This window comes from Rissa tridactyla, chromosome 4, assembly GCF_028500815.1.
Source record: "Rissa tridactyla isolate bRisTri1 chromosome 4, bRisTri1.patW.cur.20221130, whole genome shotgun sequence".
Lineage (NCBI taxonomy): Eukaryota > Metazoa > Chordata > Aves > Charadriiformes > Laridae > Rissa > Rissa tridactyla.
The window spans coordinates 44,709,349-44,733,726 of record NC_071469.1 but is presented as its reverse complement, the minus strand read 5'-3'; the positions used below and the strand labels follow the sequence as shown (position 1 = coordinate 44,733,726).

The window sequence follows — 24,378 nt, the reverse complement described above, 5'->3', positions numbered from 1 at the left end:
TGCTTTCTGTGGGAGGCGAATTTCAAGGTTTTTATGGCTTGAGTGAAGTGTGGGAGCTGCTGTTGCTACAGGCTAAATCCCCTCAGTGAGACCTGCCTTGGGGGGGGGCGGGGAGAGGCTGCCTGCTGGTTTGATGCCAGCTCCTTCTAATGTGAGGTCCTGTTGCTGCTAATGTGAGGTGCTATTGCTGACAAGACACCACCTCATAAACATTGTGGCCCCACAGGAACTGCTAAGAGGCATGACATGGTCTTACCAGAACTGCGTGGTATCTGATTTGGTTTTTTTTTTCTCCACCTGAAACTATGACGTTATTATTGAAACCATGACTAGGATATGGTTCTGCATTTGGAATAAAGGCATAAGGATGAACCTTGACTTTTGGAACTTTTGTGGTGCTGTAGGCCTGCTGCTTGAGACTTAGGCAGCAGGGAATCCCCATGGCAAGCGTTAGGCCTCTGGTAAAGCAAAACCATTGTGTCGGGCTATTATATTTGATTTTAGCCTCTTCCCAGTTCGTCCCAACCTACTCCCTGGCCATGACGTATTGAAATGAAATCACATGTTGGAAATGTTTCTCAGTATCTTTTTCTCTGTTTTAGGAAAACAATTACAGCGCTTGCTTTCTCTCCAGATGGAAAATATTTGGTTACAGGAGAGGTAAGTGTGAGAGGAGAGGGCGCACACCTTGTCCATCGTATTTTGAATCAGGGCAGAGGGTATGCTGGAAGAAACAAGCCAGTGAGCTGCCTTAACACAGGCAAATCTATTTCAGTGCTGCATCTCTGGGTAGACCTACTGGGTTATGGGTGGCTCTGGGTGCTCCTGCTGGCAGCTTTTCAATGTCTTGTCTCTTATCACCCTGGGGGATGGATCTTCTGAGATGGCGTCTGTGGGCTTGAAGGTAGAGTGAAAATAAGTGGAAGGACGCTCAGCTTGGGTGTTCTGTAGCATCAATGAAGAGTACTTGGATGGTCCTTAATCTTGGTCTGAGTTTAGCATTGTCCCTTTAGGATTTCGGGAAGTAGTTGAAGCCAATAACAGTGTTGTGGAAAAAGTGAAAAGTGTGTGTGGAATGGAGCCTTAGGAATAGCAACAGAAGATGCTGGTGCCTGTGGTTTGGCATTGTATGTTTGGCTGGGGGCGACAATTGCTTCCCCTTTCCAAACATGCCCAAGGGGGAGAGTAAGGATGAGTGCACTGTGTGTCTGTTCCGCATTAGAAGTTCAAGATGCGGGCTATGTGTCATGAGGTTGGAATTGCTGGATGTTAGAAATCCACAGAAATGCTGACTGTCCCCTGTATGGTTGGGCTCAGTTTGCTCTTATATGTAATGTAATTGCTCTTATAATGATAATTTACTACTACTCTCTGTGCCTTTGTAAGACATGGGGAGGGAGCATGTGTGAAACAGGTCCCCTTCTGAGCCTCAGCCATGGAGGAGAATGTCCCAGCCCCGTGTCGGAGCTGTCAAGGCAGAGGCTCTTCACTCCAGAGGTCCCTAGTGCAGCCACTGTGATGGCAGCTGCCGTGTCACTGGGTGGCTCCCAAGCTGGGCCTGAATCCTGTGTGGATCAGGCCAAGGATAGAAACAACAGTGTTTTGGGATGGAGGCTACCTTGGCACAGAAAAAAGTAAGCACAAATTTTCCATTGGAGCATCAGAGATTGTTGTTGTTATTAACGTTTTAGTGAAAGCATGAAGTTTTATAGCTGTATTTTTTAATGCCTCTTTACTCTAGAATTTTAATGTAATAAAACCCCTTTATATTAAAATTATAATATATATAATAAATATTTTTTTTCTCCTTGGCGTTCAGTTCAGATGATTCTGGTGCCTTCGCTTTTATTTTTATTTTTCAGATGTCTGGTGCTCTATTCTTTTCATGTGGGGTAGGAAAAGATGTGAAAAATGAAGTGGGTATTTTTCTAACTGACAACCCAAACTTTTCAGTTTGAAACTTCATTGGCATAAATGGCAAGTTTAGAGATTTTTTTTTTTTTTTAAAGCCTTTCCAGTTATACTTGTACTTGAAGGCTTTTTTTGGCCTTGTTTCAAAACATGTCTCCTCATGCCCTGTTGTAAGACCATTTCTCTTTTCAGTATCCTCCCACGTGTCTGATATTTGAGTTATTACTTGGTGTAGCAGTGTCCCCTGCCGGTGTCAGCAGTCTCATCTTAGTTCAGCCTCTGTCCTGTGGATGGTCCCATAGGGAAATGCTTTCTGAGTTCACTTTGTCAAGCTCAGTTTTAGCAGCTTCGTGCTAATTCTGCCTAGTGACACCTTAGTTTTCTGCATGACTGGCTTTTCAGGAAGGAGACCATGGAAGTTAGTCCTTGGCTGACCTACATATTAAATGTCTTTTGTATATTTCAAATACAGAGGAAAATTGAATTTATTTTTCTTTTATTCCTCTCTTTTTTTTTTTTCTTTTCTTTTGTTTTACCCTTTCTACCCATGGAAGCATAGATTCTTTATCCATGGGAATCACACAGAGCTCTCTTTTGGTGAGCATTTTTTTTAAATGACGGAAGATGAATCCAATTTGTTAAGGTCTTGGGGTGCATGCTAAGGTGCCAGGAAATATATATATATATATGTATGTATGTACATACACACATATGCGTGTGTGTATGTGTTTAAGTACAGGAATTCCTTTGAAGAGCAGCTGATTCAGCTCATTGCAACATCTTGCCAGCCACTTGAGACCTGAGCTCTGCCTTGCAGGAGGGAGAACTGTACCAACTGCAGTAAAATCTGACCACGGCATTTTCCCAAGCCACAAGCAGTCACTTGGCAAAGCTTTTGAACAAGACAATTAAAACATGCACAATTCTGAGTTTTTAAAGGTTTGGCTTCTCCTTGCAATCAGACTTGCCTCTCCCACACAAATGACTTAAAACTGATCAGAAAAGGTCCCATTTTGCCATGTTGCCATGGATATATCTTGCAAGCTACTGTTTTGACAGACTTCAATGTGAAATCATGAGCAGGTTCTTGAATAGGATTTACTCCTCAGGCATGTTTTTGGCCAGCATTTCAGCTCATCTTGTGCACATTGTTTTATTTTAGTTTAATAACAAACAATTAAAATAATAGAATTGTCTGGCAGAAGGTGCTGAATTGGCATTTCTGAAGTCTGTGACCTTCTGTTTCCCTGGAGATCAAGTGTAAAACCAGAGGCTCTGTTCCCTCGATGTCTTTTTTTTTTTTTTTTTTTTTTTTTTTTTTCCTCTGACACTACCCTGCCCATAATCTATCGGGTAGCATGCATCTGTGTGTTACCTTTGTGACAGAAATGATGCTGCTAGTCTCCCAGAGGCCTCCCTCCAATGCTGTGTAATAGTTATCGCAACAGTCATGTCATGGTTTTGTATGGCATGACCTGGCCTGAGATGTCGAATGTCCACGTTGTGCTAAGAGCAGAGGATGTGAGGGCCTTTTGGTTCACTGGGTCCCGAGATACAATCTATTATACTCCTTTTTGTGAGCTGGCTGTGAGTTCCCATTGCAAAGATCAGGGTTGTGCATTATAAGTATTGTTCTAGTCTCTGGTTGTTTTGTGAGTACCATGAGAAATGGATTAAAGCAGGGGAGATTGTATTAGTGTTTTCAGACACCTGTTGAAATGCATATACTCCTTAGGTTGTTAGTCTCAACCTGGGTTTAAAGAGTTGAAGGAACTGAGGTCTAACTTCTAACCCTATTGTGAATACACCATCTAGACATCTTTTTCCAAGCCCCCACATATTTGCATGCTTCAGTCTGTCAGAACTGACCTTGGGGGTTATGTTTCCTGTTCTGTGTCTGTTCTCATCCCCTCCAGAGTGGACACATGCCAGCAGTTCGGGTATGGGATGTGGCCGAGCGAACCCAGGTGGCTGAGCTCCAGGAGCACAAGTATGGCGTGGCCTGTGTGGCCTTCTCCCCCAGCTCCAAGTACATTGTTTCAGTGGGGTACCAACATGACATGATTGTCAACGTCTGGTCATGGAAGGTAAGTTTTCCAGGAGGCTAAGTGGACCACAGGGGGTTGCCACAATACAAAGAGTGGACAGTCTGACCATAAACTGTTCCGGTTCCATCTTGCTTTCTGCTTTGTTGTTGTTGTTTGTTTTTTGACATTCATAGACGCAGACAAGTTTGGACATGAGAGAACGCTATGTTCCCTTAGGGAAGGTCTAAGTCACTTCAGTGAAGGGATATTCTCTACACTTGGAGACGTGTGACATCTTGCTGTCCAGTCAGAAAAGCCAGGACTTTGAAACCTTGTCAAAGCCTTGTGCTTTTTTAGAGGCTTATTAAAAACTAATTTATGAGGTTGAGGAAGGAAAGGCTCATCAGCCAGGGATTTCTTTTGTGGTGTAGTGGATGTTCTTGGCTTGTTTTGGTTTTGTTCTGTCAGGGTTTGTGATACTCTGATCTCATCCTTGATGACTGAGAAAAGAATCATAGAGAAATCACAGTGGGTGAAAGCTGATGGAGAACACCGACTGCCACTGGCTTGAGGCAGCACTCTGTGGAAAAAAAGCTTGTGTCTCATCCTCTAGAAAGCATTTAAGTGCATGCTGTTTGTATATAAGAAAGGAAACGTTTATTATCAGTAGGCTTGGAGTCTTCTATATTAATAAATGCTAAGCACTTACTCAGCTCCTGCTACCTCAGGTGCTGTAACACTTTCTAAAAGAGATGCAGTTTAAATAAAACTTCAATGCATCAGTTAAATCTCACACGATCGTAGAATCATAGGATGGTTTGAGTTGTAAGGGACCTTGCAACAAACCAAGAAGGAATCACCTAGTTCCACCCCCTGGCCATGGGCAGGGACACCTCCCACTAGACCAGGTTGCTCAAAGCTTCATCCAACCGGGCTTTGAACACCTCCAGGGATGGGGCATCCACAGCTTCTCTGAGCAGCCTGTTGCAGTATCTCACCACCCTCACAGTAAAGAGCTTTTTCCTAATATCTAATCTAAATCTCCCCTCTTTCAGTTTAAAACCATTACCCCTCTTCCTATCTCTACACTCCTCGATAGAGTCCCTCACCATCTTTCCTGTAGGCCCCCTTTAGGTACTGGAAGGCTGCTATAAGGTCTCCCTGGAGCCTTCTCTTCTCTTGCAGCTTGTAAGTCTGTGGTCATTTAGTATGTTACTCTCTTCACCACATTTCCTGTGCTGTAATTTAAGATCTCACTGTGAGTTCTCTCTTGCATGAGCTAAAGTTTGACCTTGCTATTTTTTTTTTTATAGCTGTATAGCTGAACTATGTAGTGATAAAACCCAAGTGTGTATGTCAGTGTTGAAAATTGAATGCTCAGCCTTTTGGTTCTTTCTAGTTATACAAGTGCAAGTAGTGACTTGGAGATGGTCATAATGCATGGCACGTGTGGGACTGAGTACAAGTAGCTTTGTTTTCCCTTGCTTATGCAGGTTTTTCCGTTCACTGTGATTCTATTTATAATTATGTGCATGAGAGCTGGTGAGGTAAGGACTGTCTCACTATTCTGCGCTGAAGAACACACACTTTAAGCGTACGCTCCAGATTGTGACTATTGGGAGGTCCAGCTAGCCTCTGTTTTGCAGGCTGGGTACCAAAAATTGAAAGAATTCACCTAACTAAAGTCAAAGAAGAACAAGAGACCAAGATGTGAAAATAGATCTCCTGAAGCACTTTTCTGCACTTTTAACCACAACCCTTCTTCTATCCACTGTGCTGCTGCTTCAATTTCCCTCTTTTTCCTGGCTGGGAGACTTGCTCAGTCATTTGACTGGGATGGAAAAACCCATGTTGTCTGTAGGGTCCCCTGGCTCCCCTGAAGAAAGACCACAGCAGTGGTCCAGATGCTGAGGTCTGCAAAGGTCATAAGCCTTTCTCTGGGCACTGTCTTTTAAGAAATTATGTTAGTGGCTGTCCCTCTTGCTTTTCCCCCAGCCTGGGTTGGAGGGTCCTCCATAGTGATGGTGTAGCAGCCTAGACTCTTCTGTTGCTGGTTTCTTCAGTTCTGTCAGCATGCTGTCTGACAGGGCCTTCATTGTGATGTGGTTTGTGTGCTGAAGGCGTTGTGTTGGGAAGACTGGGAGCAACCAAGCCCCTAAAAGGATGGGTAAAGGAAACAGAGGGACAATCGGAAGTGGTGGACTGTTGTCAACCATTTGCTGCATGGTTGAAAACCCACCACAGGCAGAGGGGACAACTTTTTTATTCTCACTTCTACCAATCCCCAGGGAAAGGCAGGGGGTGGGAAACTGAGTGCTGGTATTGTGAACAGGGAGCTCCTGCCATCTGATTGTTATGCTTGGCCAGTCTCCATTCCTGTTTTTTGTCCCTGCCATGTTCTTCCTCCTTTCCCAAACTCTTTCACATTTTGAGGTGCACATTAGAGATGTAGCAGATTTTGCTTTGTCCCTTCTAGTACCGGCATGGTCGGTTTATGTTTTGGGTCTTTCGATAAAGCATCCCATCTTTAAAGAGAAGAGATAATTTATGGAGGAACCAGTACTGTTTCCCCTGCGGGGAAAATACCTGTTCCCCATCTTGAGTGCCTTGCCCTCATTGCTGCCTAGACGCTGGGAGAGCTCCTCCGTGTTCTGGCCTACGTGAGCTTTTGCTATTTAGAAAGGGAAATGGGTTTGCTCTGGGCTCCCGGTAATTGTGAAACCAACGTGTCAAGGCTCAGACAGCAAGTTCCTGCAGGCACTAGTGCCTGCTGATTTGTTCTTGATCCCAGTCAATGTGGAAGTGGAATGGGATGTAAATGTGAATTGTGCTATCTGCCAAATCAATGCTCCCAGCTAATGCTGGGGAGACTGTATTCAGGGGTGAATGGGGAATAGTTTGGGCCTCGTCTCTTCCCTGCTGCAGTGCTTGTATTGCGTATGTGCCTGTAATTGAAATGAGTTTCCTTTTCTTCAGAGCAAAGAAATTAAGCTATCTAAACAATTATATTTCCAGAAAAACATTGTGGTGGCAGCCAACAAAGTCTCAAGTAAAGTGACAGCTGTGTCATTCTCGGAAGACTGCAGTTATTTTGTCACTGCTGGAAATCGGCATATCAAGTTCTGGTACCTGGATGACAGCAAAACCTCCAAGGTAAGAGAAGGTGCATCAAGGCCAAGCTGTGAACAGGCGTTTCCATCTTATGCAGGGCGTATTATGCCCCAGTGAGCTGTGGGAAGTGGTAACTCTGATTTTGCTGTGATTTGAGGGTAGCCCTCTACCCCTGGCTCTCAAGTCTCAGTCTCCCCATGGTCTGGTAGCACCAAAAGGTGCCAAAAGCTTGTCTTTTCCTGCATTGAGGTAGGAGCATGGCTCTTGGCGTTGTTTAGCAGCGTGCTTGTTCTTTAGTAGTCACATATACTGAAGGACAAAAAAAAAAAACTAGAGAAGAGCTGCAGTCATTGAACTCCTTGGAGCACAGAGGAAGGGAGAGCTGTTTGATGTTGGTATGAGCATATCAAAAGGTTGTGAATGTTATTTTGAAACGTCAACTAAAGTGTTTAAACTTTTAGCTGTTCTGTTCTTCTGTGGGGGACAGAATCCACATATGATGATTTTTCTGGGTGCTCATGAACAGATGTTCCTACTTCATCCTTGGACCGTGCTTTGGCGTTTGGTGTAAATCACAGATTGGCCATGGAAAGGTTGTTTTTCCAGTGATTGATATGCTGTCGCTGGGTCATATGTTTGAATGCGCAGTTTTGGTGGCACTAATAATGTTCTGTTCCACTGACATGCTAATACTGATGGTCTCAAGACACTATGCAACCAGTGGGTTTGCAGCAAGTAAAACTACCTCTCCTTGTATCCTGTTTGCAGTTCTTTCTTTGAGGCGCTTCAGCACTCAAAGCTTGATGTTCTCAAAAATGTCTGTCTGCCTGGAGTCCCTCGTTCTGTTTCTAACACGCTGTTTTTATTGGTAGGTCAATGCCACAGTCCCCTTGCTAGGTCGCTCAGGGTTGCTTGGAGAACTGAGGAACAACTTCTTTGCAGACGTGGCATGTGGAAGGGGCAAAAAAGCTGACAGCACCTTCTGTATCACATCCTCGGGCCTGCTCTGTGAATTCAATGAAAAAAGGCTGCTAGACAAGTGGGTGGAGCTAAGGGTGAGTTTTACATCCTCCTGTCCTGCAATATTTGTGCCTGCTGAAGCAGAGCAGAAACAACAAATAATAAGGGCACTCAGGGAGCACAAACTGACCACCAGCAGTGAAAGTCATTGGGCCTCTGCCACTTTGTGATTTACTCTGGACAGCTAGGCAAAAATAGCATTGGTTCTTGGCAAAGGGATTTTATTAATCGTTGAGGCTCTTTCATTCTCAAGCCTCAGTGTTAAAGCTACTGCCCTTCTGGCAGAGCAGTGTCCTTATATAGCTTCAGCAACTGCTGTGTTGTCTCTCCTGGCTTGGCCTGGACAAGTAGGAGTTTTAGAAGGATTCTGATTTCTAACCATTCTGCAGTGTCTTACCTGGCTTATGCATCTCAAATGCAGGTTCCCGAGGTGCTAGTTGGTTTGGTTATTCTACACCATCAGGTTGTCCCATAGTTAAGAATTTCATGGTGCTTACTTTCCCTTCAATTGAATGTAAGACGCCTGCCAGAAAGGATCCAGTGTATTATAATCAAGGGAAAAATCTTTCCATGCTTTCACTCTAGTGAAATGCCTCTTCTTTTCTTTCCTTTCCTCTCTAAAATCTGCCTTTCACTCTCGCTCAGAATACAGACAGCTTCACAGTAAGTTTGAAAAAAAGTTTTGCCTTGAACTCATTCCCTTATCACCACACTCCATATTGTACCATTTTCTGCCATTTGTACAGATCCCAGTGGGAGGGGGAAGAAAATCCGTGTTTTTCTTTTCTTATCCCCTTGTGACAGGTAATGTATTGGCGTGCTAGTACAGGGCGAGGTGCTGCTTGCCTGACAGTGGTGCTGAAAATCACAGAGGAACAAAAAACAATATTCAGAGTAAGACTCAGGTGGAGAAAATGTGTAGCTCTGCTGACCTCCCACCACAGTGTGTGGCAGAGGAGCTGGGATTTTTCCTTGGAATTCCACTTGGAATCTGCAATGGACCTTGGTTGGGAAGCTCCTCAGAAAGGAAAGTCGGATTTTTAGGCTTTTCCTTATTCCCAGGGCTTGACTTCACTTCACTTCTGCTCTTCTGACCATGACTTCTTTGTCTGTCAATTTGCTGTTCTCCCTGTTGTGTGTCCAGTGACCTTTGAAGTGAGAGCACATTGCTTATTCCCCTTCTTGTGTGCTGTGTCCTCCTCAGACCACTGTGGCAAACTGCATCTCTGTGAATCATGACTACATCTTCTGTGGCTGCGCTGATGGCACCGTGCGGATTTTTAACCCTCTGAACCTTCACTTTGTCACCACGCTGCCGAAGCCACACTTCCTGGGAACAGACATCGCAAGTGTGACTGAGGCCAGGTACTGTGGGGAGGGTGGGAGGGAGCAAGGGAGGCTTGTGGGGGTTAGAACTGTTCCCCAGACCTTTGCCATCTGGAGTGTGCTCTTTTTATGGGTTTAAATGGGAAGCCTGTTGGAGATCTCCCTGAGTTGTTGCAGCCTTGCCTTGCCTGGCTTGGCTACAACCCAAAGCTGGTTGCTGGACTACACAGCATAGCTTGCTCCTCATATTCCTGGGATTGCTTGGGTCTGGTGGCCTTTTGACATTGGTTGCTATGAGTAAGCAGGCAGAGCACACAGAATGCTGTGGCACACTTCAGTTGTTCCTGTACCATGGCACATTCTTTGATGAAGGTAAGGACTGAAGACTCTCCTCTGTAGCAATATAATGATGTTGGTAAGAGATGCTCAGACTCTTGTGGGCCACTTTTTCAAAGGCTCCCTTGCAATCTCTTATAGACCCAAATCTCCTACTGTTGTCTGCAGTCTTTCTTCTCCCTCAATTTTGTGCCTGCTTTTGTCTTGTTTTCCTACCTTGCTCCGGTATTTTCTGCCTTGGCGCTCTATTTCTCACCTTCTGAGATGGGCAATGTGATTTTTGTACAGTTCTGTCTGCCAGCTTGCAGGGCCTTATGCTAGAGAAAACCTTTCATGTGTTGCTGTTTGCTGATCCTAGTTGGAGGCCTTCCCAGTCTTCTTCTGTTGCCCTCTTTCACTTCTGTCACTAGTGGGGTAGGAAATCCCAAGGTGTATGAATTCACCAGCCATCATTCCACTGGATATATGGAGTTCTCACATCTACAGATATGTACTCTTTTTTTGGGTTTTTTTTCCCTCCTGTTTTTTGTGCCCCAACAGGTTTTCTCTAAACTTTTCTTGGGAACTTGAGGTAAAGGTTCAAACAGTGCACTGTATAGTCTTCCTCCATAAGATCAGCAGGAGATAATGATATTCCAGTAAGAGAGCTGGAAAATGAACTCTCTCACTTTAAAATGTTACCAGTTTCTGGTAGTGCTGAAGTCAAGCAATTGTATACAACGGACCCTTTAAAAATACTCTCTGCTGCTCTCATGCATCAGTCGAGCACAAATATTCATATGATTCTTAAACATGCATTTGTAGCGCTGATTACAATCTTAACAACGTTTTTTTTAGAATTTTTTTTACTTTCAAAGAGGCTTGAAAACACAGGACTCCTTATATTCCCATGCATGCCAGAGCCTTTCTGTGGGATGCCAGTTGCCCGCAATGAACTGCCCAAAATTGTCTCAATGACTTGATTTTTCGATAGGATCTGGACTGTGCTCTTCTAGCCCTCAAAGCATTGCACTTGAGAAGCGCGGCTCCAGTTGTCTGGTGTGCGCTTTGTCCCTCATCCTGGCATTTCCGTCAGTCCTTTTAAATTACCTACTCAACACCCTGGCACGCTGGCACCTTACTTGATATCATTAGCAGCACTGTAGGATGGCTGTGTTCACCTCAGGTCAAGAGAGCAGCTCCTTCTTTATGTGCATGGCAGCAGGACTTAACAGAGGACCCCTCTAGAGAAGATACAGGGTTTACATGGTGTGATCTTGGTCTAACCTTGGTCTTTCCATGTTCTGCCGAATTCCTCTAGTTTTAGGTTTGCATCAGAGAGCTTGCTTATCTAGAAAGGATTGTAGCCATCAGCAGTTGCCCATCTCATGAGCTGCTGCAAGCAGCACCAAGCTGGCCTGTGTATGGGGAGGTGGGCGGGTGGAAGGGAAGCATGTCAAACAAGTGACTGCTGAAATCAGTCATTCCTTTGTCCCTTGTGCTGGTGTGCTCCTATCTTTTGAGTGCAGTGCTTAGTCAAGACTTGGTCGCACACAAGAGCAGTTGCTGCAATCACTAAACAAAATACACTACACGCGAAAAGACGATCCTTCCCCTCCCCTTTGTTTTGAGATTATTTGACTTGGATTTTACCACCTGGTTATACCGGGGTAAATGATGATGAAGATCTCCAGTGATGATCAAGTGTCCTGTTCGGTCCTTCTTTAGGGAAGGTCAGTCGCCTGCCCAGTGGGACTCTGGGTTGGATGGCAAGGAGAATGACTTTTGCCATGGGACTTTCAGGCTTCTTTTGGGACTCTGTTTTTTCAAGAGACAGGTCTTCCCAGCCAGCTACTGTCTCTAAATATATATGCCACAGTGTATTGTTCACCTTGCCAGCACCCTGCGGAGAATCTGACCTCTCATGCTTCACCTCCTTGCTCTGACTGCAAGAGAGCGCAAGCTAACCAGGCTGTTGTTCTCTCTTTGTGCAGTCGTCTTTTCTCCGGTATGGCTGATGCGAAGTATCCAGACACGATTGCCTTGACCTTTGACCCCACCAACCAGTGGCTTTCCTGTGTATACAATGACCACAGCCTGTATGTGTGGGATGTCAAAGACCCGAAGAAGGTGGGCAAGGTGTACTCCGCTTTGTACCACTCTTCCTGCGTGTGGAACATCGAGGTATGTTGTCTGCAGACACAAGTGTTGGATTGCGAGTTGCAGCTGAGGAAGTCCTCTGAAGGGCTGCCAAATTTGAATGCAAACACTGCAGGGAGAAAGAATTGACTCAAATTTCCTCCTGTGGTTAGTGTGGTTCCTACCGGGCTTGAGTTGGAACTAGGAACAGTTCTTTGCTGCACTGCAATGGCTGACCCAAATGCATTAGATGCAGTGTGTTACTGGAAAAAAAAAATCTCACCATTAAAAGGTGAAAGGGGGACAAAGGAGCAGACCTGGACAAAGCTGAACGCATGGTCTCCTTTCACAAAATGTGCAAGAGTTTACTGCGGACCTCAAAAAAAATAAAATTGTTTGAGGTCTGTGATGAGCAAGTGCTCCAAAGTCAAAAGGAATGAAACAAGTGATAAGATCTCAACTCTGATTGTTCTTAACCTGTTTACCAGGACATCCTCTTAAGTGGCTGTCACGTTCCGGTCTGTCTAGATGGCTTTCCCTCAGAGGGACAGAGGGAAGGAAAGGAAGTATAGGAAACAATGTAATTGTTAATATGTTGAAATATGTCCAACAGTGGTCAGGAAAGGGGGAAGTGAAAAGACAGTGGGAAGGGGTGAGGACTCTCTTTGTTACTATTTATTAATTGCATCTCACCCTTTCGACAGTAGTAATTAAATGTTGCAAACAACAGTGCAAGGTCATTGTTGTGTGGTCTTCGAGGTGTTCTCTTTGAACTATTAGAAACAAAGGATGCTGGCTTGTTACATGCTGCTTAAGGAGATTTTCCACATTCGGGCAAGCTCAGTGAATGTTTGTTTGAAGTGAATATGAAGCTCTGGTCTGCAAACAGGTTTTCATTAGGAGAACAGACTGGCTCTTGACTTTACAAAACAGAGAGGACAGCCCTTTTATCTCATCTTGTTTTGAAACTTGCTACCAGTGTCTAGGATGCCAGGTGCCAGACAATCTCATTCAGGGGTTGATTTTACCTGCCCTTAGATGTATCCGGAGGTGAAGGACAACAATCAGTCATGCCTCCCCCCTGGTTCCTTCATCACTTGCTCCTCTGACAACACCATTCGTCTGTGGAACACGGAGAGCTCCAACATTCACGGCACAGCCCTGCACCGCAACATCCTCAGCAATGTAAGATCCCAGGCTTTGATCACCTCCTTGCCCTTGGGGTTGCTCTTTCTCGTGCACCGGTATTCCCAAGTTAAGGCCCAAACTTCTTTAGATTGCTAAGTCAACACAAGCTTCTCTGTAAACAGAGCACAAGTCTGGTAAAATGTATGAACCTGAAGAAACATGGAGGGAGTATCAGGTGGAAAGACAGTCTGTCTGAAATGGCCCTGGGGACTATTGCTTTTTCCATAAACCACCCAAGGATTTGCTAAGCTTAGTCTCTTCCAAAATGGTTCATGCCATGTGCTTCAGGAGAGCTGTTTATCTTTTTCTCCATCTCTGTAATTTGTAACCACTTTAAGATTTGTTTGGAAAAGGTGCATTAAATGAGGCAGAGGTTTGGAAGAATTGATGCTCACCTCATCTATGTAAGAGGGAGGATACTCATACAGAACAGTGATTACTTATGGACATTTGCTTCCATTCTCAATTGTGTTGGAAGATCCATGGGCAGAGCAGCCCTGACCTCCCTGTTCTCAGCAATCTGCTTATGATGGAAAAAGCTCCTGCTTTTCCTGTCAGAGAGTTCTTAAAAGGCATGGGCTGACTTGGATGATCCCTAGAAGTCTTTCAGATTCCTGCTGTGTCCCCTACTACATTGTAATCACTAATCCCAGAGTTTGTTGTGTGGGAGATGCTGTTTGTTTCTAGCTTGAAGGGGAATCTTTTGCAAAAGGTGATCATGAGACACAGCTGTGAAACTTTCATCCTACAATGAGAAGGGGTGAGCGCTTGCTCCTAGCTAAAAGATCCCACCAATTACAGCATTACTGTCAACGAAGTGTATATGTTGGCCAAGAGCCCAATTCCTAAGGCAGATGCTTCACTTCAATAGTTAGTAACTAGTTAATATTTTTGGGTGTCTTGTATCCCCAGGACTTGATGAAAATCATCTATGTAGATGACAACACTCAGGTACTTCTGGACACTGATTACAACTCAGCAGGAAGTGCAGACAAAGCCGATGCACAAGTGGTGGATACAAAGGTGGGGATACGCACTGTGTGTGTGAGTCCCAGTGGGGAGCACCTGGCCTCGGGGGACAGGATAGGCACTCTCAGGTAATCCCGTAGAGCTTCTTTTGCAGGTTGCAGGCTGGGCAGGCATGAGAATCAAAACAAGGTCTTACTAATTTTATTAAACATACTGAAATCAGCCCTGTTGTGTCTTAGGATATATGAGTTGCAGTCTCTGAGGGAAATGCTGAAGGTGGAAGCCCATGACTCTGAGATCCTATGTCTGGAGTACTCCAAACCTGATACAGGTAAATGCAATTGAGCTTCTTCCCTTTTGCAAGTCAGAGTGCCCAGCCATGGTATGTGAGAACTTTCAGTGGTGTGCTACTCCTGGATTTCAGAGCAGGCTTGTAGCATTGGGCCAGTAGAGATGGACTTTGAAAAAGGCTTCTTTCTCATACTTTTCCTTGGAATATTGTAGGTTGAGATTGAAACTTGTTCTGTTATTATAGCGTGAAATCCAGGGGCATTCCTTTCTGCCCATCCATGCAGTTGGCTACAGTGTAATGTTTTGTCCCTAAGATGACTCGAGAAACTGTTTTAAAATAGTGTCTGGAAGAGACAATGACTTTTTAGTAATGGTCTTTCACTCTTTTTAACTTTCTGACAGGCTTAAAGCTCTTAGCCTCAGCCAGTCGGGATAGATTGATTCATGTCTTGGATGCTGGAAAGGACTATAGCCTGCAACAGACCTTGGATGAACATTCTTCTTCCATCACTGCTGTGAAGTTTGCAGGTAAAGAATCGTGGCTTCCCTCCAAAGCTGAATTTGAGCACTACTGTTGTCGCATTGTGGCTGTAAAGTAATTTTAACTGCTTTAAACACTGGGTTAGGCCAGGCTGAAGCTGCAGCTGCTTGTTTATCATCTTCTATAGCTGCAGTCCTAACAGAAGGTGATATTTTACAGTACTTGCTTTCTTTTACCTTTTATTTTTTTTTCTCCTCTCCTCCCTCCCCATTCAAAAAACCTCTCCTGCTTGAAGTCCTCAGCATTTCTTTGGAAGGCTGTTTTCTGTAATGATATACTCCCTTCAACTGATGTCAGACGGCTACACACTGTTCTTAGCGAGGAGAGCTGTGGAACAGTCATCCTCCAAAAAAATTCCCAAACCCATAAAAAGCGTTTTGGGATTAACTAGTCACAACTAAATCTGTCATTGCAAACCCATGTAAGACTTTGCATTCATGGTACTGGAGCACATTGCATCCCCAGCGCTCAGTTACTGCTGATGGTCAGACATCAGTGTGGTGTATTTTGTGCTATTGTTGGGGAACGACAAGGGTTGGCTGCTCTGCCAGGGGAAGCCAGTAGCCAAGGGTGACAGAAGACAGGCAAAGGTCGTGGCCTCACTGGCAATGGGAAAGTCACACAGTGCCTGAACAAGGTGGAACAGATCAAGTCCAGTGACAGTAACTAGGTCCAGCCAGTAGTCCAGATCACCAGACAAATCCATAGTGGTAAGACAGGTCAGGAATTCAAGGTCAGGATCAGTCTGGAGATAGTGTGCAGGGTCAGCCACAGTTCAGTGACTTCCAGGCAAGCCCATAGCAGCAAGGCAGGTTCAGATTCAGATCAGGAAGCTGAATCCATGGGTCAGGGTCAGGATTCAGCTCAGTAGGGTCTGTAGCCAGAGGCACAGGTGTGGCAGCAATGCTGCTGCAGCGTAGCTCCGTTGGGATTCAAGGATGTGAACCTCAGCCTGAAAGTAGCTCCCAAGTGAAGGTCAGGGACTTTAGTGAAGCTTCATATCAGAGGCTCCCTGAAGGTGCTGTGAGGCTTTTTCAAGTTTTTTCTCAAGGAGCTCGAAGGCCAGGAAAAGTTTCTCAGACAGGTCTGTCTTAGCAGTCAGCCAGCTGAACTCCTACTAGATGAGGGAAGTGCACTCAAGGCTCTGGCAGCAGAGGCCTTTGTGCTAGTCTGTGAGCTAAGTGCAGCCCTGCTCTTAAGTGGGTGCAGTTCAAGTGGACCGGTGTGATATTGGATCCATTTTCATTACATGGCGTTTTGTCAGGTGTTGCTTTGCTGAAGGAGCAGATTGGTTACAAAAGAGTGCTAGGGGAAGCAGAAACGCCTGACCCTGTGCTAAGAAAGGGCAGCAAGAAACACATGACTGACTGTGAGAACTGAAAAGTGCCTATTGCCCGTTTTCAGCTCACACTGAGTGTGAACTTATCATATTGCCACAGGGTGCTGTGGCACATAGTATGCTCACATGCTTATTCTTTGTTGGAGGAGAAGGCATCCTAATATGTTGTGTAAAGCCTCTGTATTAAGGCCTCATGCACTCTTAGCATTGATAAATGCTGTCCCGGAGAAGCGGCTTCTGTTTTGCTGCAGCATCCTGCTGCTTAGGTAGGAGTCAGTCTTAGCTAATCAGGACTGTAATAAATGAGCAGTGGTATAAACTGAAACATTTCCTCCACCTTGTATTTGTGTTTATCTTTTGATTGACTCCTGCCTTTTTGTTCCAGCCAATGATGGGAAAGTGAGAATGATAAGCTGTGGGGCAGACAAGAGCATCTATTTCCGCACTGCGCAGAAGGTAACCTTATTATAGCTTTTTGAGCACTTCTTTAATAATCTTTCCACAAAGGAGCTACTTTAAAGAGTGATACCAGAGCTTCTGTATGAGCTTGTTGCTATTTCAGCCTCGGTGTCTCCCACTGAGTCAATGCAAGAGATTACATTCAGAGAACTAGTTCTGTGAAGCACGCAGCTGCTCCCTGCCTGACCTCTCTCAGCAAGATGCAAAGTAGAAAACTGTTAGGATATCTGCTTTTCTTTTGTTGCCAGGGCTATTGTGAGGAGTAGTGGAAGAGTATGGGCTGGAGAGGAGATCATTGTGACTCCAGTCCCAGCTGCTCCTAGCAGACCTAGTTAGTGGGAAGGGTTGGTTTGTGCTGGCTATGTGAGAGGGCTCATCTGTATTTAGAAGTTTTTAATAACGGGTTAACTACTTGATTTTGACACAGTCTTTACCCATATGCTTAGACAGGAGAAGGAGTTCAGTTTACCCGAACACATCACATTGTTAGGAAAACCACCCTGTATGACATGGATGTGGACCCCAGCTGGAAATACGCAGCCATTGGATGTCAGGATCGTAACATCAGGTTAGTTTACTTCTTGTCTTGAAAATATTTTTGCAGTCATAAATGAGTTGGCCAAGGAAGCCCTATCTCCATCGTTGTTCCTCTAGGTTCTTTGACACAGCATTTTCAGACAGATCTGAGGCCTCACCTCACACTCTGTGAGGTTGAACTCTGCCTTTCCCCTTGCTTATAAAAAGCTGTGGATATATGCAAATGCCCATAGGACTTACGGCTTCCTGCTGGGTTGTTCTGCAGAGCAAAGCCCTTCTATTGGGAGAGCAAGTGTGCGTTCCTTGGCACATCACTGAGCTGTGGAGAAAGAATTTCTGTGCTGTGGTAATTTTTGCTTTTAAAGGTGTGTCTAGTGAGAAGCTGGGAGGTCCTGTGGAATAGCTTTGAATGTAGGAACCTAAAATTGAGCTAGGTGTGACTGTCTTTGGACAAGCGGAATCCATTTTCTGCTCCCTTTTTATCTATTTCTCCAATCTGTCTGCTTCTACCTTCAAGGCAAGGGCGACTGTCTGTAGTTGTGTGTCTCCTCCTGTTGTATCTGGGTGAGATGCCAAGAGTGTTGGTCATAGCTAAATACCACTGCTGAATGTAATTTTGTTTTGTGTTCTAATGTAAATAAAGTCCTGCTCTCTTAACCCTTTCCTTTAGTATGAAGGAGTTACAGGTATTTTTATAGCAGGGAGGACTGACTGAAGCTTATTAAGAGACATTCGTGCTACGTAACCACACATAGCCATTACAGGGCATGGCAAGGTTTTCTCCCTCCCATTTGACCTTTCCTTCAGTGCCATGATGCTATACTTGGTTTTGATTATTAGCTTGAGAATCAAGCCTTAATTTTAATTCATGTAATCTGCTTGATATCATATCATCCAGTCCTGGGCTGGACATTACTTTTGAGGTTGTTTCTTGAACCACTTAAATGATTGGTGGTTATAGTTCATAGAGGTCATTTCTCCACTTCTGTGGCTTGTCCCTGTTCCCTGTATCTCATGTGGAATGAGGAGCAGAAAAAGAAAAGGACCCTGATGACAAGAGCCACAGAGCAATACCTGGGCAAAATGCGCAATGTTGTCTTATGTCATCCACCTCAGGGTTTTCAACATAAGCAGTGGGAAGCAGAAGAAGCTGTACAAAGGATCCCAAGGGGAAGACGGCACCCTCATCAAAGTAAGATGTTTTCTTTCTTTCTTCCCTTTTCCTTTTTTCCAGCTCTTCTGAATGCAGCTCAGGGCTAAGAAAATGAAATGCAAATCTGAACACAGTAACTTTTTTTTTTTTTTTTGCTTACTCCGTACTTTGTCCCTTATCCTCCTGCTGCTTCCTACTTCCTCCATCCTTAAGCGCTGGTAGTGTATTTTGTTTCCATCAGGCTAAAACAGGAAAAGAGTCATTGAATGCTGAAGTTGATGTATAACTTCTCTCTCTCTCCTGTTTCTGAAATGAGGCACAGGCCCATGCTTGTAAAAGCAAGTACAACTGCACCAGTATCTGTCAGGAGATGATTTACCCTATTCACTCTAATGCTTTACTTTCTGCTCCAGAGAGCTCATTCTGGCTTTCTTGACTATTTTTATTAGGATTTTGATCAGTGTTTGAGAAATTTGTAGTTGCCAGAGGGCAAATACAAATGGAACTCTTAACGAGTTGATGAAATTAAGTATCATCTGCCCTGGAAAGTCCATATTCTTTGGGTCTTGGAGTGCTGGAGAAGCCCGGTACATCTTAGAGTCTGTTCATGTTTCCCACCTGCTGAGCACATCCAGGACTTGGGGTAGGGTAGCACGCCTGCTGCTGCCACTGTCCTGGCCTTCCCCTGGTAAACCAGGTGTGTTAACGATTTAGCGTTAAGAGTGATGCCAGCATATTGGGATCTGGAAGAACTGTATTCTTGCCTTTAAAGGAGGAAGACCAATCGACACAACCAAAATATCTCTCAAGTTAAGTTGCCAAACAAGCTTCTCCATGATATTTGTAGTCACTGATAATTTTTCTACTTCGTAAACCAAGTATTTCTGTTCAGCTACACAGGCCACCAGTATTATTGGTAGGTGTAAATAACTGGATAAAAACAGAGAGGAAAGCAAACAGCTTTTGTTCAGTGTCACCTTTTCTGTTTTACAAAGAAAGATAAGTTCTCTTTCTCTTTGCCTATTATAATTTCTACAATATTTTTTTATAAGCCAGAGTAATGAAAAATTGATGCTACACTTTATTGCTGGTAAGCTCCGATACTTGATTATATCTTTCTCAGACCACAAACCATGAAATGTTGCTGGGAGCTGGATTTTTTGGTTTTAATACCCTTTATGTTTTTGTTTGTTTTTTTTTTTTTAATGTGTAGCTCAAGTGGGGAATCTCAATCATTTTTAATGTTGCTTTGTTCATTTTTAGGACAATTATGTAACCAAGGGATTAAGGTTTTCTCTGTAATTTACACTTTCTTGGTATGTTGTTCTGAGACATTGCAGTTTAAGGAAGTAGAACCCAAACAGTGACATGCAAAGCAAAAGATAACAGCAACAAAATAAACATAAACAAAAAGAGTTATCATTATTTAAATACCGTGTCTCCCTCAAAAAACAGATGTTTTCACTCCCAGTTCCTTTAAGCTCTACAAAGGACAAAGCAGGATATTTGGTGAGAGTAGCTCTGTAGCTATTTGCTCTGTAGCGCTGCTTTAGAGCTAGTGAGGCATTTGGAGGGGGTTTTATATTTGATAAGCAACAAGATAAAGCAACAAAAAAAAACGCAAAAATGGGAGTTGCAAATGCTGGAGATTTGACAGCATCATTATCAAAGACAATTTCTCTGCAGTGTTGAGTTCTTTTTTGGTTTCTCTCCTCAAGATTGGAGTCTTTTAATATTTCACTTAACTCTGTCAGCTCTGATGATTTTTCTGGGGGGAGATATGTGTGGGGTTCTGTTTTGTTTTGATCTTAAGGTAGAAGAAAGTAAGACCCAAGTGGTTAAAAGGAGGTAGGAGAGAGAGGTATAAGTCTGTCTGGTGGTGGTGGTGCCTTCACAGTAGTGAAGGCATTGAATGTAAGTGCCTTTAGTCTCTGGTTAGGTTGGAGATAGTTTTAACAGTTTAGTCAGGTTGGAGATTTGTCCTGGGATGCTGGATAGCCTGGTACTCAATCGGAGTCCTGTAGGATCTACTTGCATTGTATTCTTTTAACTACAATGATTGTCTTGGATATTCTGGACCATTTTTATGCAGTTTGAAGGCACTTTCTCACCAGGCCTTTGCACTTCTCTCCTAAACCAGGTGCAAACGGATCCCTCTGGTCTTTATATTGCAACCAGTTGTTCAGACAAGAACCTCTCCATCTTTGATTTCTATTCTGGCGAGTGTGTTGCAACCATGTATGGACATTCAGGTAAGGAATGTAAACCTCTGGAAATGCATTTTTTCTGCTAATGACTATATTGCAGGGTCTGATACTAGGCAGAGCTTTCTGAAGGTTCTACCCCACCAAAGTTTACCCAATGGGTATTTTGGAGGGGGTTATGGTTGTATTAAGTTGTAATGGCTTATTTCATTGCAATTTCAATGTTTTCCAGACCTCATTTTGCATTGCAAAACACAAGCACATGCAGGCCTGTCAGGCCATGTATTTGTTTACACAGTTTTTCTGATAGCCTATAAGGTAGTCTCTGTTCTTTCAGTGTATATTAAGTTTTGTTATGATGTACTCTCAGCAGGGGATATTCTATTATAGGCAAAAAGAGACTTCAGCTTATTTTGCTGTGGGATACCCTTTCTATGTCAAGCCTAGATTCTTTGTTAAATGGTTATGATAATTGGGGCATATTAATGTGTGAAGTGTGTTGGCTTTAATCAGAGTTTGAGTTTCTGAGCACAGATGTGCTGTTTGGCTAATGATCTCTTCTGCCCATTGGAATAATTCAGGGAACATTGTTGTTTTTTTTTTTTTCCCCTTGTGCTTTATTTCACAGAGATTGTAACTGGGATGAAATTCAGTAATGACTGCAAACATCTGATCTCTGTTTCTGGTGACAGGTAAGAGGGGTTTTTCTTGTCTGTGATACCAGCTCATGCCATCTCACACTGGATTTAAAGTGTGTCCTGAAGGAAGGTAGATTTTTTTTTTATTTTTTAAACGAGGGACGTTTATGAATTCCAAAGGAACGTTAGAGCTTTCTGAATCCTAAATGGGTGCTGTTGGCAAAGGTCACAGAGCTTATATTATCCTTCCATGGAATGAGATGCACATGTGAAGTGCTCCCTTTGTGATTTTCTGAGTGTAGGTACTATTCGCTGCTGGAAAGGAGACAGGGATGTGGCCTTTTTCCTTACCAGCCTTCAGGTCTGTAATGTAATGCAGCTTGTGATATTCTGACCAGTGGTGTCAAAGATTTGTCTCCTGTTAGTGAGGTTTCACCAGGTGAATGAGCCTGTCTAGCAGCAAAAGGGACACACCTGTCCCCACTCTTTGCTCCTGTCCATATGGTCCTCTTCCTTGCTGCCCTAAGTCAGCTGTGGTGCAGTTAACCTTTATTAAGCTGATTCAGGTCACTACATTAGCGCCCCCCCAGCTGAGTTTCTGATGATTTAGCGAGCTAAATCAGCTTGCCAAAAGCTTAAGTAATCACCAGACTGAGCCTGAGGGGAAAAGGAGAATACATACCTAATGTCATGATCGTAGAGGTGAGTAGACCCTCTGTTTCTGGAATCAGTGAATGCTTAAATCAGATGAACAGAATAAAACTTTTCCTTTGAGGAAGATGGTTCCTGGAGTGCTATTTTCAGGCCAGAGCAACCCAGATTCTCTCTTTCTTTCTCTTTTCTATTAATAAACCACAATTGAACTGGAAGAAAATTTAAAGGGTAAGTTGTTGCAGGACATAAAATATATCACCTTAAATTGCATCAGTTGGTTATTTCTGTCTTTCAGTGAACAGTAAATAATTTGGTTTTCCTCTTTCTTTACTTTTTATGTGTGTGTAAATAGATTAGGGAAAAAGTTGCAGAAAAAAAGAGTGTTTTTGTTGTGGATTTCTGATAAATTCCAGAAACATAGAAGGTTTGAGGTCCCCAGTGATCCTTGTTATTTAGCACAATTTTCCCTTGTTGACCATTTCCATGAGTGAAAGCGTCATTTTCTTCACTAAGGGTGTGGAGGAGGTGGAGGAGAAGTAAGGAAAGGATTCACGAAGAACTAAGCTGTAAGGAGAGGAGAAAGTGTGTTTTTCGAAGGAGAACAGGCAAAATAGTCTGTTCACTCACAGCAGCATGTGCAAAGAATAAAACTAAGAATAGAAAGAGAAATGGAGATTGAGACAGGCACAAGGACTGGGAGACCCATGTGAGAAAAGTACTGCAAGGGAAAAAGAAAAAGCAGCAAAAGGGGCAGGTGGGAGCATGCTTCTGCAGAGCTTTGTGTTAAATGTTACTGTATTTACAAGTTCATATTGTTTGCTGCTTATCTCTAGGTCTGATAGCTGTGGGGGTGGGATAAATGAACAAGGCAGGCTTGCTTTCTGAATTTTGTTTCCTGCTTTTCAGTATTTTCTCAGCAGCAGATTATGGTTGCTGTTACATTCAAGAGAGTTGCTGCTTAAGGGGAAGCAGCTGGCTGCCCTGGGCTGCCATAGTTCCCAGATGCAGTGCCTCACCACTTTCTCCTGGCTGAAAAGCTGGGGAGGGAGGATGACAGCATGTTCACTGTTGATGGGAAACATCTCTGTCTGTGTGCGACTTCAGCAGCTGGGAGTGACATTCGTAGCTTTGTCGCAAGGGGAATGGCACTGTGGGCAAGAAGGCAATTTTTAGTTTTCATTAAATTCTCCACAAACTGCAAAGTGAGGTTTCTATTTTCTTTTTATATGGCATGGAACTAAAACCATTTAAAATGTCTTGGAATCATAGAATGGTTCGAGTTAGAAGGGAACTTAAAGATCATTTAGTTCCAACCCCCCTGCCATGGGCAGGGACACCTCCCACTAGACCAGGCTGCTCAAAGCCCCATCCAGCCTGGCCTTGAACACTTCCAGGTATGGGGCATCTGCAGCTTCTCTGGGCAAGCTGTTCCAGTGTCTCACCACCCTCACAGTAAAGAATTTCTTCCTAATATCTAATCTAAATCTCCTCTCTTTTGGTTTGAAACCATTACCCCTTGTCCTATCACTCCACTCCCTGACAAAGAGTCCTTCCCCAGCTTTCCTGTAGGTCCCCTTTGGGTACTGGAGCCTTTTCTTCTCCAGGCTGAACAACCCCAACTGTCTCAGCCTGTCCTCCGCATGGGTGCTCCAGCCCTCTCCTCGTGAGAGGAAAAAAATGGAGAAGATGCAGGCATTTGTGATCCTGGTGCTTTTGGCATTTGCCTCTGGTCCAGAAGATCAAGTTCATGGCCATTGTTCAAAATGGCAGAGCAAATGAATTTTTACAAACTAGCAAGGAAGAGGGGAAAGCCCCTCACTGAAAACTCCTTGGTGATTGGAAGTACCCATGAGTATGGTGGCACTGGTGGGTCTTGAAGAACTTGATTAAATCCTGTTTGAATTACAAAGTAGTGTGCAGGGTTTTATAAATGGTAGTTAAAGCACCACCTCTGTTTCTACATCAGTGTAAGTATACCCAGCTAGACAGGAAAAATGGGTGAGATGAAAAGAATTAGTTAGCACTGAGGTTAAATTTCAAAGAAAACACTAGTCATTTTACTTTCTAGTAGCTGAAGATGAGATACAGTATTCTCTAATGTGATGAGGAATTTCTTTTTTTTTTTTTTTCATTTATTTTTTAGACAGATTTCTGAAGAAAATGAGGTCACACTGTTTCCCTCTCTTGAAGGCTCTTGAATCCATTGACCAAATTCAAATTCCTGAGAAGATTCCTGGAGGGAGTCCCAGTAAAATATTAGGAGTACCCTGACTGCAAAAATACTGCCACATAAGCTTAACTGTTATTATATCACCAGAGACTCCATGGGATGGCAGGCTTTAGGAAGGCCTTGCCCATGGCGATAGTTGCAATCAGAGGCTGCAGCTTAGCCGCTGTTAGAGGATGCAAAGGATTGTAGGCTCCGCTCATCCTGCTGACCATGGAGGGACTTGCTATGGCATTTCCTTCAGCAGTTGGTCAGATAGTCAAATAAAGGTATAGGATCAGAGATGAGCCTGTGCAAATATCTCTGCAGTTGCTCTTGCCCACAGTGAG

At 43.8% G+C, this 24,378-nt stretch overlaps 1 protein-coding gene across 4 annotated transcripts in view; it reads left to right on the top strand.

Moving 5' to 3' along the window:
* Positions 1–24,378, top strand: part of MAPKBP1 (mitogen-activated protein kinase binding protein 1) — a 101,170-nt gene that overhangs the window by 54,652 nt on the left and 22,140 nt on the right. For all 4 annotated transcript variants that reach the window (XM_054198143.1, XM_054198141.1, XM_054198145.1 and 1 more), the window contains exons 5-19: positions 603–660; positions 3,828–3,998; positions 6,954–7,091; positions 7,922–8,104; positions 9,274–9,434; positions 11,705–11,894; positions 12,888–13,034; positions 13,950–14,134; positions 14,246–14,337; positions 14,700–14,825; positions 16,563–16,633; positions 17,083–17,204; positions 18,290–18,365; positions 20,467–20,578; positions 21,159–21,222. In XM_054198143.1, the coding sequence (XP_054054118.1) occupies positions 603–660; positions 3,828–3,998; positions 6,954–7,091; positions 7,922–8,104; positions 9,274–9,434; positions 11,705–11,894; positions 12,888–13,034; positions 13,950–14,134; positions 14,246–14,337; positions 14,700–14,825; positions 16,563–16,633; positions 17,083–17,204; positions 18,290–18,365; positions 20,467–20,578; positions 21,159–21,222 (1,896 nt within the window). The remainder of the gene's footprint in view (positions 1–602; positions 661–3,827; positions 3,999–6,953; positions 7,092–7,921; positions 8,105–9,273; positions 9,435–11,704; positions 11,895–12,887; positions 13,035–13,949; positions 14,135–14,245; positions 14,338–14,699; positions 14,826–16,562; positions 16,634–17,082; positions 17,205–18,289; positions 18,366–20,466; positions 20,579–21,158; positions 21,223–24,378) is intronic.